We start from the raw sequence: 16741 nt of genomic DNA, 5'->3' as shown, positions 1-16741 counted from the left end.
TAAAACCACGAATTTGCTCCTTAAAACCACGAATTTGTTCCTTAAAACCATTAATTTGCTCAAAGAAGAGGAGGACGAAGCGAGAAGAGAGGACTGAGAAAAGAGGATTAGAGTAGAAAGAGAAGACGAGGAGAAGAGGAGATAGAGAACACCGAGAAAAGAGGAGAGAGAAAGAGAAGAAGATGAGGAGAGGAGAGAGAATGAAAAGGAGTAGGAGAAAGATAAAGGGGGCGGAACGAGAGAAGTGGGGTGTTTTAGGGTTTTTTTTTTTTAATTAGACTCCGACGGAATTTCCGTCGTTAATCACCGACAAAAATTAATTCCGTGGGAAACTTAAAGTTCCGACGGAATATTCCGTCGGAAAATATGTACTTTCCGACGAAATTAGGTGTCCGTCGGAACAATTCCGTCGGAAATGGCCCTATTTCTAGTAGTGTGAAGGCTATAACCCACGCTTTTTAATGAAATTTTGAGGTTTCGGGGCTCGGTGGCGAAAAGCCTTGAGACCCTAAGGGTACATCTCGGGGTCATATAATGTCGTTTGAAACCATATATGATCATCATATGTTGTCATAAACGTCCATGGTAGGCTTGAGTTTACGAAATCATTGCAAGTTGTGAACGGGTAAGATGACCATTTAAGGGCATATTGGACAGTTCAACCGATCCAATTGGACTCCTGGAGGGTATTAGACACCATGATAAACATCTCAGAAATTTTTATTTCCGGACGAAAAATGGTTAAAAAATTTCAAAATTGAAGGCTATAATAATTCACGTTTTTTAAGGCTTTTTTACGAAATTTTGAGGTTTCGAGGCCCGGTGGTGTAAAGTGTTGAGACCCTAGGGGATATATCTCAGGGTCATATAATGTCGTTTGAAACCACATATGATCATTATATGTTGTGATAAACGTATTTGGTAGGCTTGAGTTTATGAAATCATTGCAAGTTGTGAACAAATAAAATGACCGTTTAAGGCATATTGGATGGTTCCACAGACCGAATTGGACTCCCGAAGGTTATTAGGGATCATGGTAAACATCTTGGTAATTTTTATTTCCGGGCGAAAAAATGTCAAAAAATTACAAAATTGAAGGCTATAATCCATGTTTTTTACGAAATTTTGAGGTTTCGAGGCCCGGTGGCGAAAATCCTTGAGACCCTAAGGGATACATCTCGGGGTCATATAATGTCGTTTGAAACCACATATGATCATTATACGTTGTCATAAACGTTTGTGTTAGGCTTGAGTTTACGAAACCATTGCAAGTTGTGAATGGGTAAAATGACCGTTTAAGGGCATATTGGATGGTTCCCTCGACCCAATTGAACTCCCGGAGGCTATTAGGGACCATGGTAAACATCTTGGTAATTTTTATTAATGGGCGAAAAAAAGTCAACAAATTACAAAATTGAAGGCTATATATAATTCACGTTTTTTGAGGAATTTTGATGTTTCGGGGCCCGGTGGCGAAAAGCCTTGAAACCCCAAGGGATACATGTCGGGGTCATATAATGCCATTTGAAACCATATATATATGATCATTACATGTTGTCATAAACGTTCGTGGTAGGCTTGAGTTTACGAAATCACTACAAGTTGTGAACGGGTAAAATGGTCGTTTAAGGGCATATTGGATGGTTCCACCGACCCAATTGGAATCCCGGAGGATATTAAGGACAATGGTAAACATCTTGGTAAATTTTATTTCCGGGCGAAAAAAAGGTCAAAAAATTACAAAATTGAAGGCTATAATCTACGCTTTTTTAGGAAAATTTGAGGTTTAGGGGCCTGTGGAGAAAAGATTTGAGATCCTAAAGGATACATCTCGGGGTCATATAATGCCGTTTGAAACCACATATGATCATTATATGTTGTCATAAACGTATGTGGTAGGCTTGAGTTTACGAAATCACTGCAAGTTGTGAACAAATAAAATGACCGTTTAAGGCATATTGGATGGTTCCACATACCCAATTGGACTCCCGGAGGTTATTAGGGACCATGGTAAACATCTTGGTAATTTTTATTTTCGGGCGAAAAAATGTCAAAAAATTACAAAATTAAAGGCTATAATCCATGCTTTTTTACAAAATTTCGAGGTTTCAAGGCCTGATGGCAAAAATCCTTGAGACCCTAAGGGATACGTCTCAGGGTCATATAATTCCGTTTGAAACCACATATGATCATTATATGTTGTCATAAACGTCTGTGTTAGGCTTGAGTTTACAAAACCATTGCAAGTTGTGAACGGGTAAAATGACCGTTTAAGGGCATATTGGATGGTTCCCTCGACCCAATTGGACTCTCGGAGGCTATTAGGGACCATAGTAAACATCTTGGTAATTTTTATTACTGGGCGAAAAAAGGTCAAAAAATTACAAAATTGAAGGCTATAATCCACACTTTTTGAGGAAATTTTGAGTTTTTGGGGCACGTGGCGAAAAGCCTTAAAACCCTAAGGGATACATCTCAAGGTCATATTATGCCGTTTGAAACCACATATGATCATTATATGTTGTCATAAACGTCCGTGGTAGGCTTGAGTTTACGGAATCATTGCAAGTTGTGAACGGGTAAAATGGCCGTTTAAGGGCATAGTGGATGGTTCCACCGACCCAATTGTACTCCATAAGGGTATTAGGGACCATGGTAATCATCTTGGTAATTTTTATTTCCGGGCGAAAAAAGGTCAAAAAATTACAAAATTGAAGGCTATATAATCCACGCTTTTTGAAGAAATTTTGAGGTTTCGGGGCCTGGTGGCGAAAAGTCTTGAGACCAAAAGGTATACAAAGCCGAATCGAATTGTGGGTTTACAGATTTGTAGCAGTATATAAGTTGAACAAAAGGCATATAAATTTTAGTAAACCTTCCATGACTCGGGTACAAGTTCTAATTGGATCGGGTACTAGTTCGGGTTCAGATTGTTGTTGGGTCGGATTAAATCGTTTGACGCTTACTCTCTGGTCGGGAGCAGGTTTGGATTCAAGTCAAATAGAATTGGATCAAATTGGTTGTCGGTTAACATATAGTTAGGTTCAGGTCGGGTTACAAGTCACTAGTTTCAACCCATTGTCCGGGTATAGGTTGGGTTCATATCATTGTCGGTTCAGGTCGAGTTTTCGAATTGGGTCAGTTTTTGACAGCTCTAGATAAAAGACAGGAATCAAAGAAGTGAGGAAAATAAGACATATCTTCCTTACAAAAGAAAATTGGTTTTCCTTATCATAAAAGTAACTTTCCACTTATGGAGAAATGAAAGAAGATCATTTTTCTCAAAAATATTTTCTATCAAAACAAACCAAAGCCTAAAACAAACTACAGTTCCATTTTTTATTATTTTTTTTCCAGTCAAACAAACACTTATGTTACGAAAAGGGTCATATTTTCAGTCTTGGGCCGAACTAGAGTAATATACTTGGGCCAATAATTTCTACCTAGTGCAGCTTGACCTATATTTACATGAACAATTGTGTTTGGCCCATTCTAATTGGTGGTCTAATCATTACAGGCTTTACAGCGATTGTAGGCCCAAGGCTGATGCCTATAAAATTAAGCACGTTTTATGCATTCACAATTTCACAAAATGAGACAGTGACACACTATTATTAATTTATTATTATGTTTGATTTTCAGCATTAATCATGCTTAATTACTATATATGCATAAATTAGTTAGTTACTTAGTACTCATGAGATATGCCAGTATTAACAGAGAATTGTTTTTTTTTTTGGATTAAAAATCTTCTCTCTAGTTCTTATAGCAAATTAGCAATCCCTCAACTTGCTACAAAGAGGGTAAGGATGAGAAGGAACGAGGGATAATACACAACTGCTCCTTTAGTTTAGGCCCTGTACTTATGAGCTTCTGGACAGAACAGGACATAGCAGAGCAGAGCAGGGCTCCCCATAGAGCAGATTTCAACAGAGCAGATTTCAACAGAACAACTCTAAAAACAGGGCCTAATGTATAAAAGAAAAACAAGTACTACTATGTAGGATGAAGGATAATATACTAATTGTTCCTTTAATTCATAGAAGAAAAACAAATACTAGTATGTAGGATTGAGCGATTGACATAGATGAGATTCAAATAACGACCATGCATGATGCATGGTTCAGATAGGTAGAGTATAGTCATATATCAATCGACCATATATTATTCAATCCAAACCTAAACAACGAATACTTCCACTATAAATTTGCTCCAAGTTGGTGGTGCATCAGTCCAAACAAAGTCCATACAAACATTACAACTTTACAAAATGATACAGTGGCATTTCATGCAACATTGCAATATAATATATATAGGATTCAATGACTCAGGTTGTTATTTAGGAAACCATGAATCAAGCTTATTTATTTCTAGCTACATACATACCCAAATTATCATTAAATATTCAAATAGAACGCAGTCAATTATCAACGAGTCTTATCCATGTCATTTTCCTCTTTAAGTCGAAATGGTACCTGGACAAAATATTAATGTAGTTAAATCACTGCTGGCACTATATGACAGCTTGGCAATTTAATTGCACACCTAAAAAAAAAAAAAATTTAAAAAAAATGTGGAAGTTGGTGGCCTGGGTTCGATGGGTCATGGAATGGCTACTTGTGCGGTTGTACCTCGTGGCTCATGCCTTTTGTTGTTCATATCAAATTGTCAGTGATATCGTATCAAATATACATGATTAATTAATTATTGCTACCTGCTATCTATTCTATGCACGATTTATAAAATTAAAATTAAAAAAAACATACAGTATTTTTTTTTTTTTTTGAAAAAAAAAAAAAACATACAGTATAATATTGAACAAATTCAAGTTAGTATGGAAAAATTGGTAAACAGTAACAACATTAGCAATAAACTCGACTTTTTTTTTCGGTGACAAAATCTCCCAATGGTTAAGCTACAACCTCAATTTTTTTTTTTATGTTACATTAGCAAATAATGCAACATTAATTGAAATAAAGGTAGTAAAGGTAAATGTTGGTAAATGTCACATTGTTGTAAATAAATTGAAATAAAGGTAGTAGTAAAATTAGTAAGTTATAAATAGGTCTCATTTGTTATAGTGGTTATGATGTTAGTCTAGGTGAATTCTATAGACGTTGATCTCGAGAACAACAACATCTAGATGTTATTAGTAAGAATATTTCTAAACTAATTTGTTTAATCATCAAAACTCAATAAAAGTCACTCATTCTAACCCACCGAATATTCAGAAACAAAAGAAGTACTCTACTCGTGTATTTTGTTATGGAGGGGGGTTGGTGGGCATTTGTTTCAAATCTTGCCACATTTGGGTTATATGGCTATGTCCAACATATTGACTAGAATATAGACTAGTCATGATGTAAGTAAAACACACACAACCTTTTAATCCAATTTTGACGCATGAGATCACATCACAATTAGCAGCAGCAGGTAAAACTTAAAAGCCGCTTGTTCTGACCCATGCCTTTTTCGCTGTTCTTTCTTTCATTCATTCTTTTTTATTAAAAAATCTCTTGTTTTTTCTCCACTTCTCTTCTGTAATCTTCTCCACCAAATCCTCTTCAAACACGATTCACCTATTTATATATATACCCGCAAGATTGAATCACCAAATCACTCATCTTTTTCAACTTTTATTTATTCAATTTTGTTTGGGATTGGATATTCTTACAATTTTTCGGCTTCTTCTTCCAACAATCATGGCTTCTGTCTATCTCTCTCCTCCTTCTGCTGCTCTCTGCAATTCACAGTATGTTCTCTTTCTCTTCTCTTCCTTTAATGGCTACTTGAAAATTCAGCACTTTTTAATCTGGATTTGTGATTGGTTTCTTATTTTCAACTGTTTTTTGCATTGGAATTATGTGGGGTTTTGATTTTTGGCTGTAATTTTTTCTGGGGTTGTCTTAATTTTTAAGCTTTCGTCTTTTGTTTCTGGGTTGATTTTATGATTGAATTACCGGGAACTTTTAAATTTCTGGTTGCTTCTGTTAATATGATTTGTGAGTATGTTGAAATTTGTACAAGGGGATGATATATGACTGAAATTGGTTGATGATGTAGAAATTTTTGATGGGTGAAAGATTCTGGGTTTAGATTTCTATTCGTTTGCCGAATTAATATGATTTGGTAGTGAACTAGATGATGAAGGTAAAATTAGCTTTATAAGCAATGATCTAGTTAAACTTATGCAATAATGTACAGTTTTTTTAAAGTTTGCTATAAATTTGATTTGAAGATATATGGGTACATACTCTTGTAGGACCAATGCATCATAGGTCCTTGATTTGTTTTCGTGTTAAATTATTGCGGATAATGAAATGATGAGGATGAATTTCTCTTGATGTAGAGCTAGTAAAAACTATGAATCGTGGAATGGGTTGTATAGCACAAAGGTTAGCTTGGCTGGAGGATTGAAATCGAATTTAGCCATGGTTTGTTTAGGGAATAAATCATTGCGCAAAGTCAAGGGAAATTTTAGAACTAGGGCTGCCATTGTTTCTGGAGAAGGTGATTTATTATACTCCAACAACAATGGTATGTTGAACCAAAATGCATTTGACAATGATCAATCCCTTGGAATTGAGAGGCAAGCCGATTCTGTATCTATGGGGGCACTTTCTGCGGATACTGCACCTACATCTGCGGGGTTTGCAGCAGAGAATGATGAGTGTGATTTAGATCGCCCAACTGAAGGTTTTTCTTCCATTGCTGAGGCCATTGAAGATGTTCGTCTAGGAAAGGTTTGTCCCCCTACATGGGTTTGTAGATATTTTATATGTGTAGAATTTGTGCTTGTTTAGGTATTTCATTAGGTATGATGTGCTGATTGAATGGTGTGTTTGTTGCCTTGGTGATGTTGCAGATGGTGATTGTTGTTGATGATGAAGACAGGGAGAATGAAGGGGATCTGATAATGGCTGCAGAGTTAGCAACACCTGAGGCTATGGCCTTTTTTGTGAAGCATGGAACTGGGATTGTTTGTGTCAGCATGAAAGAAGATGATCTGGCAAGACTGCAGCTTCCTCTCATGGTCAAAGATAATGAGGACAAACTTTGCACAGCATTTACAGTTACAGTGGTATGTACTCCTATGCAGTATGGTTTTACATGTATAAACAACCTTTGGTGAACTTGTTCCTAGAACTTCCATTGGAGTTTTGGCTAGATATTTCTGGCTTTACTGAAGGGATAATACTGTTTCGGAAAACACATATTTTCTGATTTTCTTTGGATTCTTATGAAAATCTGTAGGATGCAAAACATGGTACGACCACTGGTGTGTCAGCTCGTGATCGGGCAACTACTGTAAAGGCCCTGGCATCGAGGGACTCCAAGCCTGAGGACTTTAACCGCCCTGGCCATATCTTTCCACTGAAGTATAAAGAGGGTGGTGTTCTGAAGAGAGCTGGACACACTGAAGCTTCTGTTGATTTTGCTATGTTAGCTGGATTAAATCCCGTTGCAGTTATCTGTGAGATTGTGGATGATGATGGCTCAATGGCTAGATTGCCTAGGCTTCGTGAATTTGCACAGAAGGAAAACCTGAAAATAGTCTCTATTGCAGATCTAATAAGGTATTTTATCACTAATTTTTATCTGGATCATTGCACTTAAGTGTCATACCATTTTCACATTTTCTTTGTGGAGTAACACTGATATCACATATGTAGAAGAGACTGAGGTCAATTAGAATAGTTGCAGAGCAGGAATTATTGATGTATCTAGACTTCATCTATAAAAAACTGTTTAAAGAAACGAGAAATTCAGACATATCAGGGCATGCTGTTTGTGTTAGTCAGAGCAATTCAGATCTTATTTATTTTCTTCTTCTTATATTATTGGTAGCTATATACTAATACACTCTGGAACTGGTAGAAGTTCCGCTAAGCAGGGGGAAGGAATTGGAGTTGTAAAATTTGTTTCGCTGGTGAATTTTGACAGTGTTTAGAAACAGCCTCCATAGCTGTTAGATTAATAGTATGACTGAGGATAGCTGTTACTCTGTTAGATTATTAGTATGACTGAGGAGTCTTCATTCAATTGGAATTTGGAAAAAACAAATGGAGAAGAAGTTAAAGGACTCATTTATTCAGTATACTTATGTATTATCTGTGGGCACCAGGCTAGATCTAAATTACTCTTATCTCAACAGTGATGTATATACTAAAAATAATTTAGGTGGTGAAGCTCAACAATCTGGTGACTTGGTGAGGATTCCATTTGTATTCCCAACACAAGCTTGATTTTCTTACTTTTCTAGATCTTCATTATTTAAAGTCTATAACTTGTGTGTACATTTTTTTCCCTATGCTTTTAAGCCTAATTTTCAGGTTTTCACCCCATAAGCTATCTGTCACTTTGCTACGGCATTCTTTCTCAAACCTCTTCTTCAACTTTTGAGCCCATGAACTTTCATTATTTTGCTAATACATTCTAAAAGGTTTTTTTTTGCAACTATGAATCTATGATAAAAGGGTCAAAGACAGGTTTTCCTCCTTATTAAGCTTCCTTTGCTTCTTGTTATTTAGCTACTAATGTTTGATGGTGTGGTTGATATACTCTTCCAAAATTTTAGTATGAAGTCTTCCATTTCTGGTAAAAAAAGGATGCTTTTGGAAATAAAAGCTAACCTTAGCAGATTGTTGCTGGAAACTATGTTGTTTTCCCTCGTTTCTTTGTCAATCACAATTTCAGAAAACAGCTCATTCCCTTATTTAGGAGACTTGAATGAAACCTGCATCTCTTTTTCGTCTTTCTTATTTTGAGGCAAAGTGGTGGCTCTAAAATTGGTTAAATGTTTTAGTTGATTTTATGATTTGCAGGTATCGGAGAAAAAGAGCCCAATTAGTTGAACGTTCTTCTGCTGCTAGGATACCTACAATGTGGGGTCCTTTCACAGCTTATTGTTACAAGTCATACCTGGATGGCATTGAGCATATTGCGATGGTTAAGGTGGGTTTATTTATACAAGTATTTGGATTTGGTCAAATGTAACTAAACTCTTTCGTCCTTATTCCAATTTTAGTTTTACTCAAGGAAGTAAATGTTAAAAAGGAAACCAAGATGCTCAGCCCTTTTGTTAGCATTGTTGTTTTCACCTTAACGTCTTTCGGTATGTGTCCTTGGGTTTGAAAATAATAATGTCGCTAAGAATGTTACAGAATTTAGGTAATATAAGCACTAGTAGCACTTGGGGAACAATCGTTGGATTTTTGCTTGACTAACTTATCTGCTCTGCAACTGATTATCTTTTTTTTATTATTCTTTTTTCATTAGGGAGAAATAGGAGATGGACAAGATATCCTAGTGAGAGTTCATTCAGAATGCCTTACAGGAGATATATTTGGCTCAGCTAGATGTGACTGTGGAAACCAGCTTGCACTTGCAATGAAGCAAATAGAGGCTGCTGGAAGGGGAGCATTGGTCTACCTTCGTGGGCATGAAGGCAGGGGAATTGGTTTGGGCCATAAGCTTCGTGCATATAATCTGCAGGATGCTGGTCGTGATACTGTTGAAGCCAATGAGGAACTAGGATTACCGGTTGACTCAAGAGAATATGGAATTGGTGCACAGGTAACTTCTGCTCTTTCCTTCTCAATTCTATTTCAGTACCTTGATTTTTTTTTTTTTTTTTTTTAAAATTTTTGTTTATATTAATTCCTTAGATTTTTGGCCTATGAATGTGTTACTGCATGTGAGATTCTTTAGAAAGAGCTAATCATGTGTCAGGCTCCGCCGATGCCAAAAGAAATAGTTCATTTTTTCGTCTCTTAAAAATCAGCTCAAACCTGGTAATCTTATAGGTAAAGGGCAAACGGTATTCAAAAGCCAGGCTGCACCCCTGAAATTGGCTGGTCTATCGAGCAGGAAAATTTTGTGCAGCCCTGTTTAAATTTAGCTGGATTGACCATCTTATATCATCTCTAATACATGTATTTTTCAAGCACGTTATGATTTGTCTGAGTAACTTGACTTGGTTTGAATGTTGATTTGACCTAATTAAACTTCGGGATGAATGCAGATATTAAGGGATTTGGGAATTAGAACAATGAAGCTGATGACAAACAATCCTGCAAAATATATAGGGCTGAAGGGTTATGGTCTTGCTGTATCTGGGAGAGTGCCACTTATCACTCCAATAACCAGTGAGAATAAGAGATATCTGGAAACAAAGCGTAAGAAGATGGGTCATGTCTATGGCCTAGACCTAATTAGCAATGGAAGCAGTCCGAAGACTGAAAATGGCAAACCCAGCACAACCAGTTCACCAGATACTGCAGTTAACTTATAGAATTGACTTGATATTCTGCCCACTAATTTAGCATCCAGGCAAAATGATTTTGGATCCCTTCAAGCCCCTTCATATTCACACTCTGGAGTAAGGTTGCACCTCATCAAATGATCTGCAATGGCTTTTTATACGTTTTTGTATAAATTGAGAAAGATCTATGATGTTTTTGTAATATCATGTCATTTTTTTGTTCCCTTTCAAGATGTGTAAAATAGCTTTGAGCAAGTCTCAGGTTTGTAATTTGTCCACCTCATTCAATGGAATAATAATTTCTTGCCTTAATACATCTGGGTTTCTAACTCCATTCTAATAATGATGCATGTCATAACATTTGAAGTCTGGAAAAAAATTTGTTTCTCTTTGGAATTTAGAGCAGTTGAAGAGAACATATATAAAAAATAGGCTACTCATTTGCACAGTAAAACAGGTGAAGAGAATTTTTTTTACAACTCTATACTAGAGCTTAAGGGAAGAAGAGCCACCTACTAGGTAGGGTTCTCCTCAAATACCCTTAAGCCAATTGAGAGGGTTCTATAAACACAACTCTGTTGGGTTTATTCCCTAAAACATTATTCAGTCGACTTTTGTTCTTATACTTCTACTTTTGACAGAAAAATCATGTAATTTGTAGCCTTCCAGATATAGCAAGAGCAACAAAGCCTGTAGCTGCTGCAATATATCACTTGATCTGATAGAGCACATTCTCTTGTTAAACCATTTCCTAGGTGTATGTAGCCACATTTGATTTCTGGAACCAGCGCATCCAACGAATACATTCCTTCACCAAGGAACCTTTCACACCGTGATAAGGTAAAAGAAAAGATGTAGATATTCTGTTACTGGAAATCTGCCCAACTTCAGAATGGTAATACGGGGAGTTTCCGATAATCAGTTCATCAAAGCAGCTCTGAAGTCCTCTTCATATCAGAAATATCACGCAAAACACTAAGATGAGAACCACGAAACTTTTATGTTAAATTCACAGCCCTGCTGATTGGCAACTGTAAGGAAAACAAACAAAAAAACGTTCAGTCAATTTACAACTCCATATTTTGACATTACACCACAGTAAACATTTAGTCCAGAATTACATTGAATTAACTTTAAATATAGTGTAATATCTGGATTCTGGAAGATATATCAAAAGCTAAAAATTGCTGAACACGACGAAAAAGAGAATTGGTATAGCATTCAGAAATTAGTCCTTGCTACCTGTTAATACTTGAACAAAGCTATCTTCTGGAATCTGGAGTATTATGTTGAGTCTCCTTCAATTCAAACACTTCAATTAACAATCTTTCTGCATGACAAGTATTTGACAAAACAAAAAAAAAGAAGGAAAAAAAAAAAAAAACAGTAGTTAGAACCATATCAAAAACAAGCACTTTGACAAGGTTGTAAAAAGCAGTTGGTTTCTCTAGTCCTTTTAATAGCACAATCTGATAGAATGATAAATTGTAATCTGATGGATTTCCTCTTACTCCTAAGATCAGAACTCTCAAGTGATCATCATAGAAAATTTGCATCATTAGTTATTTTGGTAATACTAAAATAATAGTACTAACATGATAATTGACAAGGCATCCTATGCTATTAACCCAAAAATTGAAATCCAAGTTTGAATAATATGGGTAGACATTATTACCTTTGAGCAGTTGAGTTATATATTAACGAACATTGAGTAAACGAATTCTTTCGGGCACTGATTTTAGTAACAATCTGAAGCAAATATGAAAAAGGTATTAGAGATATGATAAGCAAACCAGCAAGCAATCCATTCTTTAAAAAAGTTGGAAAAATAAAAGTGAAAAGACGACATATTAATAATAATAACCCCTATTTTATCTTTCATACCTAGATTAATGTTGGGGATATGTTGGATATTGGACCAGTTAGCGCCAGTCTTGTTCTTGCATTCCTTCGTTAACTCTGGGCTGCATTCCACTATATCAAGTTTGGTTAAGGAGGTGAGGTGGCGCATCTCTTCTGGCATTCTTTTCAATTTTGGACACCCCACAATTTCAAGGGATTGGAGAGATGATAAGCCGCCTATTGATGGTGTTAGGCTTTCCAAATTATCACATAAGACTATTCTCAGGGAATGGAGAGATGATAAGCATCCAATCCCCTTTGGCAGCTTCACCACCTTTGGGAGTCTCCATAATGTCAAGTAACGGAGAGTGGGAGCAAGGTATCTCCATGGCATCTCTGCGTCACTTCCTTCTTCTGTGCTTTTGTTGTTGATGACATCATCTTCATCCTCCAATTCCAACTTATGAAGAAAATGCAATGATAGACTCTCGAGGGCAGTGAATCGGTCCCACACTCCTCGTCCTGATATACTCTTCAAATTATTGCAACCTATAATTACAAGGGAGCGAAGAGAGGCCAGGCGGCCGCTTCGGAACACCTCACCCACCTCTCCTGTTTTCAATTCCTCTATTTTCTGATCTTGGCTAATATGGAGATTCGAAATATGGTGGAATGATCGGATGGGTAGAGAATTAAGATATGCCAAGTTATTTATCTCAACTTCCCTCAATCTTCCATGTCGTTCTTCCTCCTTTTGCTGAGTTTTCTCCCTCATAAGTGGGCCCAGCGCTTCATTAAAATCTTTTAAGTCCAATTGTTGCACTCCCGGACAACAAGGAAAAGTTGTCAATTCTGGACATCCTCCTATATAAAGATGAGAAAGTTTTGGTGCTTGCGGTGTCTCACTCTCCTCTGATTCTGATACTGATGATGACTTCCACCATCCCTTCAACTTTCGCATACGCCTAAGCTTCAGCTTTTCAAGGGATGGAAAGAATACCAACTCATCTTCACCTCCACTATTATTACTACTCTCCACATACTCCACTTTATACAATCCATCTAATTCAAGGACTTTCAAGTGACGCAATTGACTCATCAATGGAATATGCTCCAACATGTCACAACCATGAATAACAATCTCAACAAGATTTGGGAGACTAGTATTCAGATTCATTGTCCAACTTGGGAGCCTCACTCCTGGATATCTCTGCAACTCTAACTTTCTAAGATAAGAGTTGGGATGTAGGCTTTGCAGCAATGCTTCGGCATTATCACTATCATTACTAACCGACCAATCATACTTGATATTCCTTAGTTTTAGACTTTCAGATAGAAATCCCCCTTTACTTGCTTCTACACCATTGTATCTCACAACTTTTCTAACTAATACCTCCAGAATTTCACTATGACGGGTTAAATTTTGCAGATATCCAAGCTTACCAACTCCAGCTGACCCCCTATACCAAGCATTGCTTGTTCCACCAACTACAAACCTTGTCAAGTTTTGCAGAGATGCCATGCTGTTCATTCCAGGAGGCATACAAGTCAATCTCGAGCAACCATAAATATCTAGTAGCCTTAGATTAACTAGTTTTCTCAAGTCTCTTGGCAGACTTTCTAAACTCGTACACTTATACAACTTTAATGTTTGCAAGTTGTAAAGGTTGGTAATGGACGAGGGCAATACACGCAATCCTCTATTATGTGAGAGGTCAAGATACCTTAGATGCACCAACTTACCTACACCCGGCAACTTCGTTGGGAGAAAAGAATCATTTAAGCGTAATACCCTTAAATATTTCATTTTTTTGGACGACTTCAGCCAGAAACGAAGACTCCAATCAGGAAACAAAAATGTACGCAACCTTTTCATTTTATCTGAAGTATGTATTTTACTACTTCGATCAACAGAGATATGGCGAGTTTTCTCATTCAAACAGCTTGAATTACAGTTGGAAGACACAATCTCTGTTCCTGCTACTTCTGAGGCTACATCATGAATGAGATCATGCATTTTAAATGATGTAATTTCATTAGTACCCTCAGATCGTTCTATATCCTGGAAGAAGCACCTTTGCAGCAACTGCTCAAAGTACTCCTCACCGGTATCTTCTAAACTCTTTCCATCTGACGGCATAATGAAGCCTTGAGCCATCCAAAGACAGATCAAATCCTCCTTGACAAACTTGTAATCCTTGGGGAATACAGCACAGTAACTGAAGCAGCTCTTTAAATGGAACGGAAGATAATAGTAACTGATCTTCAACACAGGTAATATGCCACTGCTCTCATCTTGTAATACACTTGCCAAGTTAGTTTTTTCCAAGTATTGCCACCTACTTTCATCTTGACCTCGAAGAAGGCTTCCGACCACCCTTATGGCAAGTGGAACATTTGCACACTTTTGAACAATCTGTCTTCCAATATCAACTAATTGTGGCTTCATTGGATACTCCTCTGGTTTGAGTGCCATTTTCTTTAACAACTCCAAAGATTCATCTTCTGAGAGACCCATCAATGTATGTGTATATAAACTTCCAACAACTTCAGCTACCCTTTTGGAGCGAGTAGTCACTACAATTCCGCTAATCCTCCCACCTCCAATCAATACATTTCTCAACTCAAGCCACTTGTTGGAATCCTCATTCCATACATCATCCAACACAAGGAGGTACCTCTTCCCATCCATTTCTTTCCGAAGGTCTGTCTGGAGCTCTTCCAATTTCATTTGATCCTGCTTGATTAGTGGGTTTACAGCTGCAAGGATTTGACCAACTAGAGCTTTGACATTAAAATCATCGGATACACAAACCCACAACTTCCGAGGGAATTTCTCCACAATCATCTCATCATTATAAACCTGACGGGCCAGAGTAGTTTTCCCCAAGCCTCCAATCCCAACAATGCTGACAACAAAACCATCCTGCTGCTCAACAGTAGTGTTGAGTAACATCACATCTATCACTTTCCGCTTGTCTTCCTCCCTCCCAATCATCACATCTCCCTCGCACACATAGGAATAAGTTTCCCTTGCGTTAATTCTCTCCTTCTTCAGTCCAAGACCAGTCGGGTGTCTCAAGCCAAAGTCAAATCGATGATCTTTGACAGTAGCATCCAACATCTCCATAATGTTGTCCATCTCTCGAGACCATTTGAAAGCATAACAAAGCTGATTCGAGCAAGAGAAGAAACAGCGTACCTCATTACACATCTTGTAGTTACTACAAGGCATGAGCTCCTTAAGATGACCAAGAGTGGCAATCTCATCAAACAGATCATCAGTTTGGTAAAGAGCTTCCTTAAGCCTCTGAAGCCTGTTACGCTCAACATGGGTAAAGCGATGTTGCTGCAGCTGCTCAATTTCATGAGCATCAAGGAGCAAGGCCTCGATAGTGGACATGGTGTCCTTGAGCTTGTTTAGCCGGGACTTCACACTTAAAACAGCTTCAAATTTCATCCAAGTGGGAGAACCCAACACTTGAAGGATTGTTTGCACCAGTGAAAGACCTCCTGACACATCCATCTCTCTCTCTCTCTTTTTTTTCTTGTGGGCTAATGGTTTTTGAGGAATACAAAGGAAATACACTAGGTGTTTGTTTTTTCTTTCTTTTGGTAATGTGAATGTTTAAGATTCCTCGGTACAATAATTTATAAGCATTTTACTGTTTGAATTGGTACTCTACGACTACGAGTCTACGTTCATACATACAGGTATAATTGAGAGTAGTACAATAACTCAATAATGGGCTAGCTCAACCCTGATTGGACGTTAAAGTATTTATTACGGAGTGGAAAATTTACAAGCTCAACCCCCAATGAACCAAAGTGTATAATTAAATAAAGGAAATTTGTCACAAAGGTCCTTTAAAATGGTTGACATTGTGAGAAATGTTCTTATATAAAAAAAATACTAGGTTAGATCTCGTGCCATGCACGGTAATTTCAATATTTATCGTTAGTTTAATACAATTATTTTACTATAAAAAATAATATCAAATTGCAAAATAGGATGAAAGTTCTGTAATTACGATTTTTTTAAATCATTAAAGAAAACGGAGGAAGAAATGCATGCACGACTAATAAAAATAACTATGGATTACATTACAAAGTTATAGATAAGATTATATTATTGTATTATATGACTTTGTTCCCGTCATAAAATAAATAAATCTTTGTTGAATGTGTAAAAATAAATATACTTGCCAAATAGAAAAAAAATATTATTGTAAAGTAAGTATTAAACTAAATACTTCTCTAAGAAGCTTTGGAAAAAAAAAAAAAAAAAAAAAAAAAAAAAAAAAAATCTTGGGAAAATTTTTAACCAGGTTATGACGAGTGTCATTTCTGATTTCGCCTTTAGTATAGGTATATTGATGCCAAAAAAAATCCTTATATCCCATGTAATCATATCATGTATGTTGAAAAAGGATGGATCTTTCACCGAATTCTAAACTTTATTTTTCTTAAATAAGTCATTGATCATCATGTGTCCAACAAGTAACTTAAAAAAAATAAAAAAAATAAATAAATAAAAACCCTCTTTATTTTGTCTTTTTCTTTCTTTTCCCTTTTTTCCCATCAATTTCAATTGTCTATAATTCTTTCCCGTTATTTCTCCTTCCTCTCTCTAAT

The 16741-nt window shown here is 36.7% G+C and overlaps 2 protein-coding genes across 2 annotated transcripts; one reads left to right on the top strand and one right to left on the bottom strand.

Moving 5' to 3' along the window:
• Positions 1-5481: 5481 nt before the first annotated feature.
• On the top strand, positions 5482-10580 carry LOC145559013 (bifunctional riboflavin biosynthesis protein RIBA 1, chloroplastic-like). Its single transcript, XM_081620410.1, has 7 exons — positions 5482-5752; positions 6350-6743; positions 6866-7081; positions 7255-7577; positions 8826-8955; positions 9280-9576; positions 10025-10580. The coding sequence occupies exons 1-7, from the start codon at positions 5703-5705 to the stop codon at positions 10292-10294; spliced, it is 1680 nt and encodes a 559-aa protein (XP_081476536.1). The 5' UTR covers positions 5482-5702; the 3' UTR covers positions 10295-10580.
• Positions 10581-10684: 104 nt separating this feature from the next.
• LOC145559012 (disease resistance protein RGA2-like) lies at positions 10685-15920 on the bottom strand. Its single transcript, XM_081620408.1, has 4 exons — positions 12149-15920; positions 11940-12013; positions 11507-11594; positions 10685-11295 (listed from the first exon to the last, which is right to left on the bottom strand). The coding sequence occupies exons 1-2, from the start codon at positions 15630-15632 to the stop codon at positions 12003-12005; spliced, it is 3495 nt and encodes a 1164-aa protein (XP_081476534.1). The 5' UTR covers positions 15633-15920; the 3' UTR covers positions 10685-11295; positions 11507-11594; positions 11940-12002.
• Positions 15921-16741: the final 821 nt, after the last annotated feature.

The sequence above is a fragment of the Chenopodium album genome, chromosome 9, assembly GCF_948465745.1.
Source record: "Chenopodium album chromosome 9, dcCheAlbu1.1, whole genome shotgun sequence".
Classification (NCBI taxonomy): domain Eukaryota; kingdom Viridiplantae; phylum Streptophyta; class Magnoliopsida; order Caryophyllales; family Amaranthaceae; genus Chenopodium; species Chenopodium album.
This window is presented reverse-complemented; position numbering and strand designations above follow the sequence as displayed.

Coding starts and splice junctions, on each gene's coding strand:
- LOC145559013 (XM_081620410.1), top strand. CDS start 5,703: ATGGCTTCTGTCTATCTCTCTCCTCCTTCTGCTGCTCTCTGCAATTCA. Junction 7,578..8,825: donor TCTATTGCAGATCTAATAAG/GTATTTTATCAC, acceptor TATGATTTGCAG/GTATCGGAGAAAAAGAGCCC. Junction 9,577..10,024: donor AATATGGAATTGGTGCACAG/GTAACTTCTGCT, acceptor GGATGAATGCAG/ATATTAAGGGATTTGGGAAT.
- LOC145559012 (XM_081620408.1), bottom strand. CDS start 15,632: ATGGATGTGTCAGGAGGTCTTTCACTGGTGCAAACAATCCTTCAAGTG.